General features: G+C 39.8%; 1 protein-coding gene across 1 annotated transcript in view; it reads left to right on the forward strand.

Moving 5' to 3' along the window:
- Positions 1-719: 719 nt before the first annotated feature.
- Positions 720-20,232, forward strand: part of LOC104935553 (poly(rC)-binding protein 4) — a 35,219-nt gene continuing 15,706 nt past the window's right edge. Inside the window, exons 1-5 of the mRNA XM_010751419.3 lie at positions 720-1,139; positions 13,456-13,645; positions 13,830-13,853; positions 15,072-15,104; positions 16,787-16,903. Of these exons, the coding sequence (XP_010749721.1) occupies positions 13,538-13,645; positions 13,830-13,853; positions 15,072-15,104; positions 16,787-16,903 (282 nt within the window). The 5' untranslated portion in view covers positions 720-1,139; positions 13,456-13,537. The remainder of the gene's footprint in view (positions 1,140-13,455; positions 13,646-13,829; positions 13,854-15,071; positions 15,105-16,786; positions 16,904-20,232) is intronic.

Raw genomic sequence — 20,232 nt, forward strand, 5'->3', positions numbered from 1 at the left:
CTTGAATGTCTTTGAATTAATGACGCGTCCGTCAAGTGAATATTTATGATAGATGTGTTTTTCTCGATGTGAAATAGACTTATTTATGTCATTCTGTCCTTTTCATGTTGTTTGTTTTACATCAAAGAAAAATAATGTGAGCCTCTGGACTTGTTATTGTATAATTTACAAGAATATTACAGTGGGAGACGCTGTGCTCGAGAAGAGTGTGTACAAACCGAGTATGAATAATGATAATAATGTAAAATATAATGCAATGAATACAGTAATGTTTTGAGAAATTGCAGTATCAATATAAAAACACTAGATGGCGTTATGTGAGAGAAAGTTACTGATCACATACTCACTACAAATTTCAAAATAAAACACCAAAAGCTTAAATTTTACATTTGTACCACCAAGTTTGATTTAATCAGAGTATTTTTGCTTTGAATATTTTATTTATTTATTTTTTAATTAGGTCTACGTGTTTTATCAGCCTCAAACCTGACAGCAAACCCTGTGATGATAACTGGATAACTGGAGTTTAAAGGAATATTTTCAGTGTGAATTAAAAACATGTGATGTTGTGTAAGGAAATATAAATAGACACGCATGCTTTGTCAATTTCTCCGGTAAAACACTGTCTGATTGATTCAGGCTAATGTAATTTCCCCGGTCATGCTATGATTTCACACCGTGCACAGGCTCATTGATCTGCGGTGCGACGCACAGGGAGAAGCGCGCTGCGCTCCTAGCAGAGGTCTTGCAGGGACAGGATCGCACCACACTACCGGCCGAGGCGGGGAGATAAACATACCGGAGAGGCTTGACTGCAGCTGAACCATAGCACTTTTTTTTTTTTTACCCAGGGAGCACTCGGCTTTCCCAAACGGGCTGCCTCGGTTAATTGTGATCAGGGTGAGCGGGGTGGTCGCCGCCTGCATCTGTGTGTGTGTGTACGCGCGCGCGTGTGTGTGCGTGTCTCCCCTCCACAGCGCACAGGCGCCCTGCACTCCAGTCTGCTGACACACCAGGAGGACAGTCCGCACTACACGTCCGTGTCATTGGACTCTATGTGGATACAAAGCCCGGTCAACACAGATCCATGGGGATACTTTAGTGGGAACTGCATCCTGCGACCTTTTACATGAAAACAGGTAAGTGACTTGTGTTATTTAGAAAGGAACATTTTTGGACAGCATGTTCCCAAATCTCCAACTTGAAACAGCTCTCGTCCGATGGGTGACATTCTTAATCGCTATCCACTGCCAGATTTAGCGTCTGTATACCTGGAATTACATTTTTTACTGCCTTTCCAAATTACTACAGCCTGCTGTTTTTTTTACTTCCAAGAATATAAACTGAAATCCTAGACAGGATTAATGAAGCCATAAACTGACTGCGCTGTTTAAATACGGCATATGGCACAAAGTCGCCAGATGAGCAGGGGGTGGGGTTGAGAGGGGGGGGACACACAGTATAAGACCGAGGAGACAATCGGTCTCTTGTGTGTGTGTGTGTGTGTGTGTGTGTGTGTGTGTGTGTGTGGACGGTTTTATGATAATGAAAGTGGACTCCGTTGGCCAGGCCAGTCCTGAACACAAAGATCATTCTCAACAAGTCCGGTACTGTGGGCGCCTGCCTGGTGCTGAGGCAGCGAGTGTGTGTGACAGCACCATTATTCACCAAGATGCCTAATTGCATTAGTCTTACACTAGATAGAGAAACTGTCCTGATAAGCTGACCCATATGAAAACCATAACAGATGCTTTTTTGGCTTCAGTTCTGCCATTGAATTGGAGATTTTTTTGGTCACATTTGGCAAATTACTCGTGCAGTTTAGTTATATTACACAAACACACTCTTTAATTAGTTTCAAGATTTCCTCAGTGTTTTGTTTTCTTGACACAATCTTTTAGCATTTATAGAAACGTCAGCATTTTAATTATCCTTAAAAACAAGTGAATCTTGATATTTCTCTACATTATATTTTAGCTGGAAATAAAATGAGCCCTGTTTACACTTCTAGTGTTACTAACACTTACATATATTACATATTTTGTCCCCCATTTATCCACTGTAGCACAGCAGGCCCACGTGAAATACAAAAGACTTCATCATCTTCAGACTCTTCAGAACAATAGAATCGATAAAACAGCATCTGATAGTGGACCAGCTGATTGATTCAGAAAATCATGGACCTGGCTGCCTCGATATGCTCATGAATCTTGCATGTGCACCTCCAGTATGTTTACACTCAAACAAAAGTGGAGATAAATGGGGCACAATTGGAGAATTGCACACCACTTAGACTGTAACTGAAAGCTGTTTGTGGGGGAATTCATTTGGATCTAATACAGTGTATGACTATTTTACCAGGGGGGAAGTAGGAAAACATGATTCAGATTTATACTTCCAAGCACATAACAGAGATCAATAAGGAATAAAACTCTGTGTATGTGAAGGGGGCATCTGCTTGAGTGCAAATGCACTATTTATTCCTGAAAAGGGAAAAGGGAATAGGACATACAATTTGGCTGATTTGAGAGGCACACATATCTTTTAGAGGTACTCCAGGGGGAACAAAGACAGACCATCATGTGTTGCTGACTCTCTGTCCAAATGTAATTCCTTAATGCACTCTGAGAGTCAGAGATCTAATAAGAAGTGGAAGAGCATCTTCAATAATGAAACCCCACCTGCATCTCTGCTGCAGAGTGAGGGCTGGGGCCGTGAGGCTTCATAAATAACAGAAACCAGACCTGACACGTGCTGCTCCAACGTCTGGGAACTGCCAGTAATCCCTCTCATCTACTAAAATGCTGCTCTTGCAGACTGAAGGGGGAAAAGAAACAGGCACAGTGCTTAGTTTTAGTTTGTAGTCATCAAGTAAATGTAGCCCGGTGCAGCAGATTTACTCTATTAAACAGTTCTGCAGAGAGAGATCATGGATATTCAATCACCTTTTACAACAAGAGCTTTCCTGGATAATTTATCCATTAACAGCACATGGGAACAGAACTGTTTCCACTGACAAAACATCTTGAATCGTGTGCAGATTTTTATTGTGTTCTCTTCATGGCCAATATCATTGTTTGTGTTTTCCACCACGTGGACTGTAAAAATCCCTGTAATAACTTTAGTAGTGCTTTTGGACTTGGACACATTTTATGAGGCACGCCAGTATCATCATCTTCACTCAGGCATTAATTTAATTGTTGTTGTCACAGGAGCGTTGTTGTGATACAAATTAATATCCTCTCCAATATTTGAGATAAATCCCCTGTAGCAATTAACCTGCGTTTTAACAATTAACCTGTGCTTGTCGCTATCTAATAACTACAGACTCTTGAGGCTTAACTCCCGCTTTTCCAGCTTAGTCGATTGAAATAGAGTTTTATAATCCTTATGTATATGAAGTCGGCTGTGTTATACAAGAAAGCCAAAGCACAAAAATCACATGTGGTTTTTGATTTTGCGATCTGGCAGCTTCCATGCAAACAAACAGTGTATATCCTTTTGTTGTAGACCTTCTTGTTCTTGTTATGAAGAGAGCCTTTCTTCTGAAACAGAATGTGACCCCTCGCTGCTGTTCTTAAGACTGACCCTGTGGCTAACAGAGCCGCAGGCTGTCCTTCCTATGAAAAGATAGCACTGTGTTGAACTCAGAAGATTGACCCAGCAGGCCTCATGACTCTCCCGTTGTGTCTCTTAAAAGAGTCCCATGAGCGTGATTTATTTAGTTCAGAAGTTACCCTCAAAGAGCAGCTTTCATGCTGTCTATACTGAGCAGAAAGTGACTTAACAAATAAGGATAGGTGTGTGCTAAGTACGCCACTACAGTGACTAAGTACTGTATATCAAGCGAATGAACTAAAAGACTGCCTTCCTGACAGTAATCCGCTTTGCTCTACAGTACACTAAATGGAGGTTTTCTTTCAACTGGCCATCTGCATCAGTGTGTGTGTCTGTTTTTGTATTGCGACCAAGAAGGAGAGAAGCTTTTTATCCCCCCCCCCCCCTTCAGCTGCTGAGTGCCTGAAATATTTAACAGGGACTGCACTATTTTTGGGTTTGTGCTCGGTTTGTTGAGGAGCTTATGTAATATGTAGTTTCAGCTCAGCGTGCATGACGCCATTGTGTACCAAATAACACGGGAGAGACTCGGCTAACTTAAGTGTAGCGATGCTGTAAACAATATTTTGTCAGGTGTGATGTACAGCGCTTCAAAGAATACTGTACAGACCACAGGAGCAAGGACTCATGCACCATCTGTGCTTTGATTAATTTAATTGCCATTTTTAAGATGGTGTTTTGTACGTCAAAGAGGCAAGGCCAAGCCACATCTTCTCATGTTTCTCTAAGATATCGATCAACTCATCTCACTTCCCTCCAATTGTCCCAATCTCTCCCTCTCTCTTTCTCAATTCGTCCTCCTTCTCTTTTCTCTCTACTGTCCTCCTCCCCTCTCCTCTCTCCTCTGAGGTGTCAGATTCTCTGACTCATGCCCTGGTGTGGAGGATGGGAGGAAAGCAGGGATGAAAGAGAAGAGAGGAAAGTCATTTTGCAGATAGAGAGAGTGACCTTCATCCAGTAAGAGGGATGGGATAAAAGCTGGAGTTAATACCCTGCCAAAGTGTATTCTCCAGCATGCCAAAAAAAACATTCAGAATGATATACGGTCCTAATAGAAGCTTTCTAATAATAAGAAGCGTGCCATTGTAAGTCAAGGCAAGGTAAATGAACTGAAAATTCCAGCGTTGAATCCAGAGGAATGGAATGTTTAATCGAATGAAAACAGCACTGACATACAAAACCAGTTTTCTAAATTTGCTGTTAGAGGTCTGAAATATGCAGAAAATTAATCTGCAACATTTTTTTATTTCATTTTCAGTAAAAATAAACCCAATTTTTTTTGGTTTCAGCTTCTAAAATGTGGTGATTTGCTAATGTATAATTAGAATATATATAATTCTGGGACTGATTATCAGATAAAAGAAGAAGAAGATGTCACCTGCTGTAATATTTAAAAAATTCAATATTTTTACAAAATGATGAATCCATAAAATCATTATTTGCAAGCCTAACCTAAGATAAATATAAAGAAAGCTAAATGACAAGTGTACAGTATATAGGCTTGGGCCACACTGTCCCCATGCTAACTAATGCCAGTGTAAATACAAGCTCAGACAGTGTCACTGTGTGTCTGGAACCAGCAGCCGCTTGGGAGAAAACAATTGACAGGCCAGAAACACGGCCCTGTACGCTTCATTATCTGTATGTTTGTGTTGTTTTATCCCTCCTGGCAATAATGAGAACGAAGAAGGAACTCCGGTTTCTAATGAGAAGATGGGATCCTTTGTAAAAACAACTGCATCAACACTTGATCGATGTATGTTTCTCACAGAGTGGCCATGTTCTTTCAAGGGTATATGCTTATTAATAACCACTGAGCCAGAACTAACTAAACACTGCTCCAGCCGCAGAAACTGATGGCTTAGGAAAGACTGCAATAATGGTGTGTCAGTTACGGCGCTGTTGATTAGCTATTGAATTCACTCGTAATTATGCAGATTCGGAGGCCAGATTGACATGATTGTAAGTTACTGTGACATGAAGAAGCCCTGAAAGTATTGATTCACACCACTTTGAGATATGACAGACCTTGGAATAATAGTGAGAGATAATCTTTGTGCATAGTTAAGAGACTTTTAGTTTAAGAGATATTACAGTATTTTGTTATTGTCATAAATTAGTACCTTATGTCAGGCAGAAATGACACTTTTCGAAGCTGCTTAGAAAATCAGTAAAGCTTTCATTACGACATCATTAGATTTTTTTAATACAATCTGCAGGGAATCTTGTAGTTGTAGTCATGGTTTACAGCACCACAGATCATGGATTAAAACCACACAGCTTCTGGGTAATCTTATCAGTGTCAGCCCACATTTAGGTGCAGTGGATGCAGTGAACACGCCTGTTGGCCTCTTCTCTGCTGCAGGGAAGCCGATCTGGCTCCAGGAGCAGCAGGCAGCCTAGGGGTCTGATAACCCTCTCTGGGGCCTTGTGGTTGACAGGCAGCTCGCACTGCAGGCTGACACCGTTATGCTTTAACACCAGATGAAGCCGGGGGCTGATGGGAGAGGACGGTCCCCTTTGCGCCAAGGGCTGACCCCTCCCATTATATGTGACAGAGCTGAGACAGACACGGCGAGAGATGAAACACTGCTCTTTACTTTCAAGCCTCTCCTGTTTCACAACTAAAGCCCTCTCCTTCTGTCTCTTCTTTTTTTCCCTCTCTCATCTCAGTAGAGAGATTGTGGAAGGGTAACAATGGCTAAGAAACCTTTTTATACTTAAACAATGTGTCTTAAAGTCTTAAACTTTGCCTGTCAAAGTGTCATAGTATATACTGTATGTACTGTCAGAAAACAAGATTTTCTCAATCAACATCTGACTGTTGGCAACTCATGAGCACCCACTTTTCAGCTAGGTTATTTTCCCATGCAAGATTTCTGTATTTGTGTTTTTTTTTTTTTTTTGCACTGTCAGTGAGGAAGCAGATTAGCTGAGTTTTTGAATCTGACTATTTATTACTGTTGAGAAAGTTTTCAGGGGATTTGGAGCAGCCTAGTTTACTGTAGTTACAGCTGATAGAGCATGCGATATCATTTCTGAGAGGAGGTTTAAAGTAGGCTTCATTTATATGAGACTTTTTGGTTGCACATACAGCCTCCTCTTAGCAGAGCTAAAATCACCATTCGGCTCGGCTCATAAAGCAATATTACTGATGAATCCCAGCATGACTTGTTGCTATGATGTGGTTAAAGCTAATTCAAACACGCAGCTCCTCTTTGCAAATTTAATTCACATAGATATTGAGTTCCTTTAATAAGGAAGCCTCTGCAAAATGTTGTAATTTAGCTGATGTTTCTTTGAATGAGCAGTTGTTAGTCCACCACCTTCCACTCCAAATGGCTTGTTTAAATGCACTTGTGTGCACACGTTTGTTCCCCGAGGATCTGATTTAACTCTGATTGGCTGACCACTGATGTAGAGGAACATATGCACAACTCTGTATTTTTTTTTCTATTTATAATCAACTCAGGAGATGATGCTGTTATTGTGTCATCCTATGTACTCAAACATGGCAGTACTTGAGTTCGTTAATGTCAAATAGATTCTCCTGCTGTGGAACATCTCATCAGATCAAAGCTTGTCCACTGTTGTGTTTCAACAGCTTCATGCTCTGTGTCTGTGTGTGTGAATTGTTGGCTTCTTTCATCCCGGCAGCTGTATGTTGGCATGTGTGTATGTTGTTTTGGTGCACACAGACCTATGAACATGGCTGTCTCTGTGTCAGGCATGTCTATGAATGGTCTCTCACCTCTTGCCCTTACCGTACACGTGTACACACATTGACACCCTCTCACTTACTGCTCTATATGTGCCCACCCGGGGGACATCCTCTCTCTGTCTCTGTGTTTATCGAGCAGACACTCAATACCCCACGACCCCCTGTATATGTATATGCAGAGTGGAACCCTTTCACCATGGAGATCAGCCATGTCCTCATTCCTTCTTCATTTCCGCTAAGTCGTCTGTTTGCCGGTTGTGTGAGGGACATGTTTGCCTCAGAACAGGTGTCCAGTCCCCTAGACAAGCGGGTTGTACAACATCCTTTTCATCTCGACAGTCCCTCTGGCGTAGATGCTCCTGAAAAACACTGCCAGAAAATATATAAATAAATAAATGGAGAAAAAAATATTGCTGGCGGCTGTCAAGAGATGTATGCTGGTTGCTTTCATCCCTGACATCTTTGATGTATGCTTCATGCAAGATAGGCTGAAAAAAACACCTCTTTATATCTTATGGGATAAGTTCAGTTCATTACAGCTTTCGGTAATGAACTGGGTCTTATTTTTGTGATGTTTGGCATGATTTCTATATGTAATTATAACACTTGGAACAAGTGGGATTAATTAAACCAGAAATTGTAGGTTGGGATTGGAGCCTGAAGTGTATGAACACTATCACAGACACACAGGTGTGCTTAAACAAATTTGTTTTTGTATTGCAGTTTTTTAAATAAAGAAAAGAAAAATCTGTATTTATTCTTCTAGTTCCAGTTTCTTGTTTAAAGAGTTATTAAGAGTTCAGACATTTATCTGCTGGGGAGCATTGGGATTTACTTATTTATAGTTTTTTACCTAGGTTACACACTGTACTCACAAGACCCAGTAAAGCACATATATAAACATCTGGTAAATTGTTTATGTTATCACATTTTATATATATCCATGTGTTCTGAGTCAAATTCATTAAATAGTTTTATGTATATTTTGAATTATGACACAGTTAGACAATGCTAAAAATCGGTTTATATTATGTACAACAACAAATTAGTATTTTATTTACTAATGATCCCCAAAGTAATAGTAACAGGTATTTAAATGACATATTTTGTCTAAATCAACACTCAAGTATTTTAATTATCTTTAAAATTGATAAGAGAAAAAAACAAGAATAAAAAATCCTCACACAGAGCAGCTAGAATCAGCATTCTGACAGAAAGAATATTTGGTGCAGATGTAAAAACAAGTCTTTGGCCGTGTTAACAGCGGGTAACGTCAGGTAATAGTGTGTAATATGGAATAGAACATGAAGTTGGAAATAGACTGATCTGATGATGTTTACAATCAGACATTTAAACTTGCGCCCAGCTCTTTTTCTCTTTTCTAAATTTGAGAGTTCACTGGATTCATTCACAAGAAAGTTGGTTGAATTAAACTGAAATCAAAGCTAAGAAAAATCACAGCACTCTGAGAAGAGGTCTGAAAAAACTTAGTTAGTTATTTAGAAGAAAACAAGACTAATAGTCTCCATGCATGCAAGGGATTCTGTGAGTTAGGGGTAGTGGTGCTTTGATGTAAATGCTTAAGTCAGTGACAGTGCTAATGTTTACCACATTCACCAACTTAGATTTTAGTAAGTGCCAACATGTGTGATTTAACACAAAGTATACTTTTACGATGAGATTCATAATTCATTTTTTTAAATATTTGGTTACAAACTAAAAAACATGAAACATTTGATGTAATGATGGCAGCAGATAAAAATAGTCAGAGGATCACCTAAAGGAACACAATTCATCCTGAGAAGGACGTGAATTTCACAGTTGCATGGATTGTATAAACGTTAGTCTCCTTTAATATTTAAAGCACAGTTCTTTTTACTGACTTGACCTAAGATTTGCCTCTCATGGTCATTTGTTTTTGTGTCAGTCATTTGATTTCATGCTTAATTCACTGTATATAAATATGAATACAGCAGCTCCTTCTCGCAGGACTCAGTCAGGCAGAGCAGAACAGGACCAAGGTTACACAGTCAGTGACAGAGGAGCAGGACAGTGGATGTGCTCTCCGCCTCTCCCTCCTGTTCTGACTGTATTTTGGCAGCCTGGTGCTGCAGTCTGCACTTTGCTAATTCCCTGTTCTGAGTTACCAGGTCTAATTTAGAACAGAGGAGCTCTGTTCATCCTGGAACGCTGCTGCTTGGGATTCTGGAAATGAGGAGTTCAGAGGCTCACCGCCCTCACACAGACACAGAGCACATGCCTTGTTATCAACCCACAGAGCAGCACATAATGATCCCTCCAACCATTAGCTCGTAATGCAATAAAGTGCTAACATTTTAGCCATGCCCTTCAGTGCCTAAACATAATGAAGTTATGCCCACGGGTTGCACAAATGTGCTCTGTGATAACACATGTGTTCAGGATGCATCGATCCAACTTAAAATCATGATTACTTGGCCTTATATCTGTAGCTGACAGGGAGCAAAATGAGCCATTTTTTTGTTTATCTCCAGTCGACTCCCCGGGGGCTTTGTTTGATATTTATGGGAATTGTATGGAGATGAGCTTCTAACGAATGGTTTTGTAAGTCAATCCAATGAGCATCTCTCGCTCTCTTAAAAAAACAAAACAAAACAAAAAAAAACAGAGGAAGTTTGATATGGTGTAATTTAGACCAGCAAAAAAAGACATGAATGGAGGGAATGTTAAAGCCATACAGGCAGTCAAGCTCTGTGACATCTTAAGAAGGATGTTTGTGAGCATTAGAATGTGTCTCTGCAGGCATCCAATGCATAAATAAAATCAGCAAAGCAGCGGTGGCCTTGTGCACTAAGCAAAAGCAATAAACCTGCCTACAAGTCTCTCAGGAAGTGGATCTCATCTAAAATAACACCTATTTATTAAACATTATCTCCTCACATTGCTCATCGAATCTACATACGGCATGCAGATTTATAAAAACCACACACATATGAGGCGGTGTCAGCAGGATTGTGTCAGTAGGCTGGTGTACAGTGGCATTGTAGGCTGGTTGAAAATGCATTTGGCAGACAAACAAGTGGCCTTGATGAGTGAAAAAGGAGAGGATAGTTTGTTACTGAACAGGACTGGTTAACACAGTGCAGGATGATCAACTGTAGAGTGTTGTTTTACTGAAATATCTAAAAAAGCATCATTAAGATCAAATTGAATTTATTGTACTACTAAAAGTAGAGCTGATACCAAAAGTAAATGAATCCGTAAGTCATTCACTAGAAAATGAAGCATTTTTAGCTACCCCAGTGACTAGGGTTGCAAAGGGGTGGAAATTCCTTGGAACTTTCCATGGGAATTTAACTTGGGGAATTTTGGAAATATTACAAATCAGAAACTTTTCATGGCAATTATGGGAATTTATTGGAATTAACTGGAAATTTGGGCTAATTTAGTAATTGGAGGTAAGCTAGCATCATGATAAATTGTCAATATAATGATGCTAGCTTTTCATGTGCTATTTGCAAATTAAACATTAATACCATACATCAAATACATTTACCCCATAATATCATCAAAGCTTACCTCACTTTATATCGTCCACAGGCTCAAATGTGTGGCTTCAATAGTTCTGTGCTCTGTGATCAAAAGTCTGGTCCAAGGTTCTGGAAAGCATCTGTGCATGTGATGGAAGAATAGCATTAATATTCATGTGTACTCCCCTGTGTAAGTTCCCTGTTAAGGGCCAACCTTCAGTTTTGTAAATTCCTGATTTATTCATATTTGTTCCCATAGATTCACATTAATTCCTATGGAAAGTTTCCAACTTTGAAAATTCCCAGAATTTTGCAGCCCTACTAGTGACACATCTCCAGAGGTGTCAACATGGGGTCAGTCGGCTGGTCCACCACTTCAGTCCAGACTGAAATATCTCGACATTTATTGACACAAAATTCATGGTTCCCAGATGATAAATCCTAATGAGTTTGGTGATGCCGTGTCCTTTCTTCTAGTGCCACCCTGAGATCGACAACAGCAATCAGATAGATTGCCATAAAATTTGGTACAAGCACTCATGGTGCCCAGAGGATGAATCCTAATCACTCTGTTCATTTCCTGACTTTTCATTTAGCACCATCAGCAAGTCTGAAATATATCAACATCCACCAGATGGACTGGAACAAAATTTTGTAGAGACATCATTTATGGTCCCCAGGTGACGTATCTGGATGACTAATGATCCCCAAATAATGTACCTGCAAAAATGAACATGTTATGATTGTCATTGTGAGCTTGTTAGCATGCTGACGTTAATGTTATCAGCTCAAAGTCAATTTTATTTTAATAGTCTAATATCATAAATTTGCCTCAAGCGGTTTTACAATCTGTACAATCTGTACAGCATATGACACTCTCTATCCTAAGACCCTCATTTCAGATAACAGAAAACTCTCCAAAAGCTCTCCGGTGTCAAAGCACAGCTGACTGACGTGATATTGTTTAAATTAGGGGATAATGACTCACATTTTCAGACAGTCTCACCTGGCAGACGTTCATAGTGTTGCTCTTGGTCATTCAAAATAACAGTGACAGAAATAACTGTGTCAGGAAGGAAAAACGGATACTTGGGAGAAAATTTCAAATCATGTTTACTTTCTCAACTCCTCACAGCTGACCAGTGACAGCGTGAAGTGGACACAGCCCCGCACCTCCGTCCAAGTAGCACTTCTGGCAACGTATACTGACAGCTTTAGTCTTGTTTAAGTAAAGATTCTGAATGTTCTCTGGATGCAGTGTCTCCAGTGTGAGGATTTGCCACTTTACTTTGATCAATGTGACTGAATCTGTTTTGGACTGTTGCTCTAACAAAACAAGACTACATATTATGTTTCTAGGATATTGTGCTCATAATTTATTTTACAATTTTATAGACCAAAATTGAGAAAATGATCAGCTGACTAATCAATAAAGAAGACAGTTGTTTAGTTGCAGCCCTAATTAATAGCATTTGTAAGCATTTGTCATGCCCTCTGGGAAATCATTGCCTTTAAGTTGTGCTAAATCCACAGCAGCTATATTTATGCCTCACATATTTATCTATCTACGTCCGCTGTCCACGCTGACAAATGTAAGCAAATATACATCAAGGAGAAACATGAATAATTCTATGAACTAATTATACACATCATGCTGAGACTTCGAGCAGCCAGGTGACTCACACATTAATCATCATACCGTATGACACATAACTGACATGCACGTGGACGCTGCCACATTGTAATTCTGGGATCAGCGCAGATGCTTTTCATTTGCTGTCTGTGGATAAATTCTGCTCTGTCGTCCCATAACAGTGTTTTTTTTTCTCTCTCTCTCTCCGACTCACTGTGATGGAGTAGATAAAACAGGTCCCTGTAGAAACTCCAAACATTTTCAATTTTATGAAAACTGTTTCGAATTGAATTTGATTAACTTTGCATGAATCTCATGCCACGCTCATTTGAAAGCATGTTTTTTAGGGGGTGGCTTTTTTTTTTTTTTTGCTGCATCCAATTTCAGATTTCACTCAGCTCACTGTGAGAGAAACTGCCTGTCAGTTAATGAAGATAGTGTGTTAGTCATCGATGGCCACCCACCGTCTGTTAGGCCTCCTAAAGCTCACAGCGCTGACGCTGCTGATGCTTCTGGTCAATTTCCTGCACACACACAATGGCCTTCATTATGACTTTGTTATGAATCACCATCACTACTATATCGACTCAAACTAATAGAGAATTTCCTCACATAGATACTGGATTTCAGTGCGCTTTCAAAGGTGTTCAATTGTATGAGTTTGTTTGATTTCAGCTTTGATTTGCATCTGAATGTCTTTGATCTCTGGGAATTATCATTCAGTCAACGGTGCAATTAGATACAATACAAGCAAGCAGTTTCCGAGAAATGAACTAGAACACGGCCATTCGTTTTAATAGTGTCACGTGATGTTCAGTGCCTAATGAATTTCCTTCTACATCTTGTGTGCAAACAGTGGTGAACATGAGTGACCTAATTCATACCTTTCTCCAGCAAATTCTTTTAAAATAATTAACAATTTTCCTCAAACTTCAGTCGCTATTTTATTTCTTTTTTTTCTCTCTATCTCTCAGAGCAGCACTGAAGGACCTCGGAGAGCCAGAGAACGAGTGCTGGCCTTCGTTTAACTGTGTGACCAGCGAATGAGCCTTGTTCATGCGTCTCCCTGCGTGCCACTCCCACATAACTATGAACTGTGAGCAGGATTTTGGAGACGGGGGCTTGGGAGTGACCCTCACGCTACGACTGCTCATGCATGGAAAGGTACAAGCCTCCCACTCGCATTGTTTACGAATGAACAAACGCTTGCTTGCTCCCAGCCTCATGAATTATAAACCATAAAGAATTGATAAATAATGAAATGATACTAGAAAGATTAGAAATGTTTTTGCCTTTTATATTTGTAATTATTTTCATCTTCTTTTTATTTGAATTCTTTATATTTTAGGAGGTCGGCAGCATCATAGGAAAGGTGAGAATTCCTACTTTTATTCTCCTACACAAAATACTGCATATGTATGAAGGTATTATTCATGAAACATGGAATATTCCTTTATCAGATGACGTCTGAACTCATGTAAAGCTATAGTTACTATCCATTGTTCTAAACCAAATATCCTATTGATGTGTTTTATATGAATAAGCCTTTGTAGAATAATTTTCCTCAAAGCCCTCACTCTCTGACAAACAATTGTTGTTTTGAATACCCCCATCCTAAATGTAATTGCTTTAAACCAACCCTCTTAAGACCCCACCCCCACCCCTACCACCCATAATGCAACACAGTAATCCATCAAACACAAAAACATTAGTGCACCGACTGCAAGCCTCCTGTTGAAACTGAGCTCCGAAGACATATTACCGTTGGCCTCTTGTGGGCACTTTAAGTGTCTGTTAGGAAGAGCCTGGCTATGCTCTATGCTGCTTCACTAGCTCCAACAATCACGGCTTGTAATGCAACACCTACAAAAGACATCAATAGAAGAAAGAATGGGGACAGAAAATAAATGAACACAGAAAATAAAGGGCGCCGCTAAGGAAGGATGTCACGATGGTTGCAGCAATGTGTTGCAGGAATCAAAATATCTCAGGGAGAATAGAGGATGAAAAGAAAGGGAAAGGAATTGAGAGATGAGTTTGGCACATACTGTGCAGCTCGACAGAGGGAGGCACTTGATCTGCAGAACTTGGGCTAATAACTTGTCACTCCATCCTCCAAGCCCTTTTTTCCCATCCTATCTCTAGAATACTGTTTTTGATACTCTTGTGTTCATTAATAGATGCATGGAGGTGTGAACAGAGGTGTGATAGCTTGTATGGACTTAAGCCAAAAGTTAATGGGGGAGACAGGAGAAAACCCAATCTAAAAAGAAAAACAGTAGAGGATGTGCTGTTTGTCAGACATGTGACAAAAGTCTGACAAAATGTTCTTGTGTCTGGCAGGAGGTCTTTACACACACTAGTTATACACTCATTACAGATGCTCAGATGTATTTGGTATCTTTTGGAGACAGCAGTGCACTGTGATACATTGCACAATGAAAATGGAGCTGAAATTTGTTCTGCTGAATGCCAATCAGACTTTCGTGTTTTGAAGGCTTTCACATAGAGGTCGGGGACACTGTGATGTTTTTCAGACTGAAGCACATTTGATTCTGTTTAAAGCTGCCCTCCATCTTGTCTCTTCCAGAAAGGAGAGACAGTGAAGCGAATACGAGAAGAGGTATGTAACTTTTCATCATCTGCGTTATCAGTGTTGGCATGTTTCAATTACCTGCATAGCTGTTTACTGCTTTGTGCGTGTCACCGAGTCTTACTGCCAAATTAAGCAATTTCTTCTAATAAGACATGAGCCGACCATGTCTGTTTTATTTTCTGCCTTCTCTTCCACAAGAAAACATAATTCAAATCTCTGAAGGCCTCTAATATTGGTCAGGCTTTCTGTATATATTAATAATAAAGCTCAGTGCTCTCTGACTGTTTGGTAGTTTTGAGTCTGAAAAGCATACAGAACAGGTACATTGTCCGAATTGCCTTTTGGCAATAACGGCACCTTTTCAATTTAAATCCTCTCTCCCTATAATTCACTACCCCTCCTCTGGCTACTCTCTCACCAAATCCCCTTTTCCTGCTTAAAACAACTTCTTTTCTCTGTCTGCCCCTCCATCCCTTCTTTAGAAATCTCAAGGCTGCAGTCAAACTAATGCTGCTTGGTTAACTCTTTGTATAAAAAGGTAATTAAGCTGATGCCGTGGCGGTAGGTTTGATTCTTTCTCTGGCTGTGCTAAGGTTTTATGTCGTACTTTATGAGGCGGAAGGATAAACAGAGGAATAGTGAGGTCATGGGACAACACATCCCTGTAGAGCTGCCGGATAAACCACTCACCCATGGTAGTCATCCATCCATTCATCCAGCCAGTTATGGCTTTTGTTACTTCCCAACTGTACGAGCCTTATCCTGTCAGTCAATCCCTAGGCCCTACAGTCACAGTGGGAGCATGACTGAACAAAATATCCCAGAGGTCACAGCACTGTCCTGTATCCACACGTGACTTCAACTCAGAGAAATACAAGGACACAAGATGGAAGAATAAAGGAGCAGGAGATTGATCGTCAGAGGGCAATGCCCCGAGAAGAAACTCTATTAGATTGTCAGTCTGAGAAACAGAGATGTGCTGTAAGAGCTCTCAGTCTCACCTCCTTTACCTCATGTCACTTGTTTTTTTCTACCCATGGGGGTGTGCTGTACTGTACTGCAGGTCTCTGGTCAATGTAAACACTTTTGACATTTTGAAACCTAACCACAGGAATATTAACAGAATAGTTTGTGGGAAGTTTAGGTTTTGGAAAATACGCTTACGTTTGCTTTCTTGCCGAGAGTCTAATGCAGGGATCAATACCACTCTCGTGTCTGTACAGTATATTTGAAGGAGCAGTCATGGCTGGTTAGCTTACTCTAGCGTAAAGACTGGAAACAGCTAGTCTGTTGAAAGCTGAAAAACAACCACCTATCAGCATGTCCAGGGTGTTACCGCACCCAGCCAAAGAATAGTCAGGCACATAACCCCACGGATACCCACTAATTGTGATTTTTAAACACATAATGTGTTCATTTGTGAGCTACTGTATAGAGGGGTTTTCTCTGTGTATTTTCATTTGTTTAGTCTTTTTTCTTGTAATAAAAGAAATTGTCATAACATAATTGTCGGTAACACCATTTCCACTGACCAACTAACCCATTTTATTGTTTTTGTTTCATCCAAACTAGCTGTTTACAGTAGCTTCATATTTAACAGACAGACTTGAGAGTGGTATCGATCTTTTAATCCTGTTTTGTCCCGTAATGTCTAACTGTTCTGGGAATGTTAACCATGTACTGACCTCATGACCTCTTTCTCTCCACAGAGCAGTGCTCGGGTCAACATCTCAGAGGGCTCCTGTCCAGAGAGGATCATCACCATCACCGGCTCCACAGACTGCGTCTTCAGAGCTTTCACCATGATCACATACAAATTGGAGGAGGTAACTGTAACTGTAATGCATGCCATCGCACACAAGCAAGTGGAATCCAGCTCATAAACAAGTCACTGCAACAATTTTAGAAACCAAAACAGAAGCAGACATCATTCCATGTCCCTCGAGGTCAGACGAGGCAAGTTTTTGTGAGTCGTCAAAGTTGGGAGACAAAATAACAAATAATAAGTTTTTGAGAGGTGAAAAAAGAATTTCACCACATTATTACAAGAAATCATTTCCTGTGCTTCATCCCAACATTACCACTAATGCGCTTTTATCGCTATCGATTGTACTCTGAACCGAAGGGATGGAAGGAAAATTTTCAGCTGTGTTTCATAGCACTTGATGTTCTTTCGGATAAGATTACACTGCAGATGAAAATTTAGGATAAGTGGATTGTAAGTGGAATGACGTGATGTGCGTTGTGCAGTTTCACATAAACATGTTTGTACTTCTCACTGGGCAGCACATGCTTATTCAACAAAAAAACTAATTTGTACCCGTTAACGAGAAGGATTTGTACATCTTCTCATCGTCTACTAATGAGACGTAGATGACAGGTCCTTTGTGCTATTAATCCCCATGGCGACTGCCCATCACTGCACTAATTAATATGGTGGAATGAGAGCTTCACTCTGATTTAGCATCACAGCAGACACTGGCAAGGAAACAGGTGCCTCCCTGCTCAGGTCGACAGCCTTCAGTAAACATACGCTGGCTGGGAGCACAGTGCAGTATTCATTAAAGATCTTTCACACTCACCTCTTTTCAACCCTGAAACTCTTGAGTTTCCATGGCAACAGGTTGGCTGACCCACTGCGTGCCTCATCGTTGAGTTATTGTATGTCTGACACCTTTAATTAGAAACAAAGGGGAATAATCTACTTTTTGGCCACTGAGTATTAGACTTGGCGTTTTGTTTCTGTCTCAGTAGTTCGTGATCACACATTTGGCTGTTGATCACTGGTATGAGTTATGTGTTTGTCTTATGAATTTAATTTTTCTCCCAACTGCTGCAGCATGAGTGCATCTGGAAAAAAAAATGCCCTAATGACAATAAATTCACTACAGTATCATACATGTATTTTGTTCCCAGGTGTTGAGGCACAGCATGCATGAAAGCCACATAATCTTTTTGTATTGGAGTCCTTATCCCACCAGCAATACAATATGCTTTGGGGATTTATGCCAAGCAGCACTTCTGTTAGCAGAGCTTGTGTAACCTCTCCTGTCTTATTTCCGGCAATTTGCATTGAGTATCGTTTATATATATATATATATATATGGGAAATATGGGAAATATGGGAACGTTGTTAAAATGTGGTTCATATTTTTAGATCAAATCAAGAAAATGACGCCCAGAGTCTTGTGATTGTAGAGACGCGCCGTGTGCCCCTTCTAATGAGACGAGACGTCAAAGAGGCTGATCCGCTTCACTAAATATAGACACAGAGCAGAGAGGCACACGAGCCACATCAGAATATGCTTTTTTAAATGAATTTAAAAGTTCACAGTTATCGGAAACGTTATGCAGTCCTCCAAGTGAAAGAATCCCTTGATGTTGATCATTCACACAGTCCCCTCTCGAAACTCAGCAAATTTTATTGCAAATAGAAACCATTCAAAAACAAGCGGCATGCTTTGCACATTTGTTGTGAGTTGAACTCGATGTGAAGACAGACGGTGCTGTGTATTTACATTTCAAAGCTTTACAGAGACGGATGGTTCATTAATTAAAGAGCTCAGTCTCCACCCACAGCAGAGGACAAACAAGATGTTTGCTACCTGCACTGTAAAAATACTCAAGTCAGCGAGGTTGTCAATCCAGACTTACAAATACTTACAATACAGATAAACATAGACATATTCTGACACTATGCATTGTTAGCTGTATATGTCAATATACATTTTAACTTGAGCCACTGAGGGCTTGATGTTAGATAATCTTATAGCTTCCTTTAAATTGATGATACCACTCTCGTATCTGTGATTTAACCATGATGCTGGAGCCAGGAGAGTTAGCTTAGCTCAGCATAAAGAAGCTGAAGATAGAACTGCATCTTGTTGTTTTCGGTTCTTGTGCAGATTAAAAAAAAAAAAAAAAAAAAAAAAAAAAAAGCATACTGTCTTAATTACTGAGCTTTAAAAGCAGACAGATATTTTCAGCTTTTGGCGGAGACACTCCGTTTCCTCAGTTGTTATACTAAGCTAAGCTAATGGGCTGCTGGCTGTAGCTTTGTATTTACCACATTGATATTCTCATATCGTATTCTCGTATATCCTAAATTGTTGAGCTATTCATTTAAATCTCACAGCTGTTATTTGCAGCAATTAGAAATAAAAGTAAATATTTGAATACATCTCTGCGGAAGCCCTAAAAGGCCATACATACATACATTTTATTCCACCCATTTTCCTGTGATAATGAGATAATTTCCTCCATTTTCTCGTGATAACGAGATAATTAATTTGAGATCTCTTGAAAACAAAACGATAGTCTAGTCCATGATACGGAGCGAGCAAACCTATTATGCTACTGTAAAATCCCTTTGATCCATAATTTCTGACAAAGGTTTGTACACTTGATCTCAGGACCATCCTGAGTTCACTCACTCAGTATCAAGCATATTTACTGGATCATTTTGGAGCAATTCATCCTCAAAGTTCATTATTTTGAATTGAAAAGGGCATTATGTACAAAATTTACTCTACTGTAAAATCTCTTTGATCCATAATATCAACCTTTGATATATCAACCTTAGGTTTGCTTGCTCCGTATCATGGACTACATGCATTTACCATACATTCTGTAATACGGGCGCACTTCATTTAATACACTAGACTATTGTTTTGTTTTCTCGAGATCTCAAATTAATTATCTCGTTATCACAGGAAAACGGAGGAAATTATCTCGTTATCACAGGAAAACGGAGGAAATTATCTCGTTATCACAGGAAAACGGGTGGAATAAAATGTATGTATGTATGTATGGCCTTTTAGGGCTTCCGTACATCTCTCCACAGTAATAATAATAACTTTATTAATATAGGACCTAACAGGGTTTACAAAGTTACAGAACAACAGACCCAACAGAAGGCCATCCAAGCTAAAATCATTCCTTTCATCCAGTAATTTAAAAAAAAGATATGTTTCATACAAATCCATTCATTCAGTTGTTTTAAGAAGATCTCTCGAAAAGAAATCCCAAGGTGAGCAGCTTGCAGCAGGAAGGACATGCGGACAATGTGTTCTGGCTCAGTTTTATGCAGCTAAGTTTAAAACTCAAAGCACAGGGGTGTCGTTTAGCTCAGTCTGTAGAGCATCCGCCCCAAGTA

The sequence above is a fragment of the Larimichthys crocea genome, chromosome XV (assembly GCF_000972845.2).
Source record: "Larimichthys crocea isolate SSNF chromosome XV, L_crocea_2.0, whole genome shotgun sequence".
Classification (NCBI taxonomy): Eukaryota; Metazoa; Chordata; class Actinopteri; family Sciaenidae; genus Larimichthys; species Larimichthys crocea.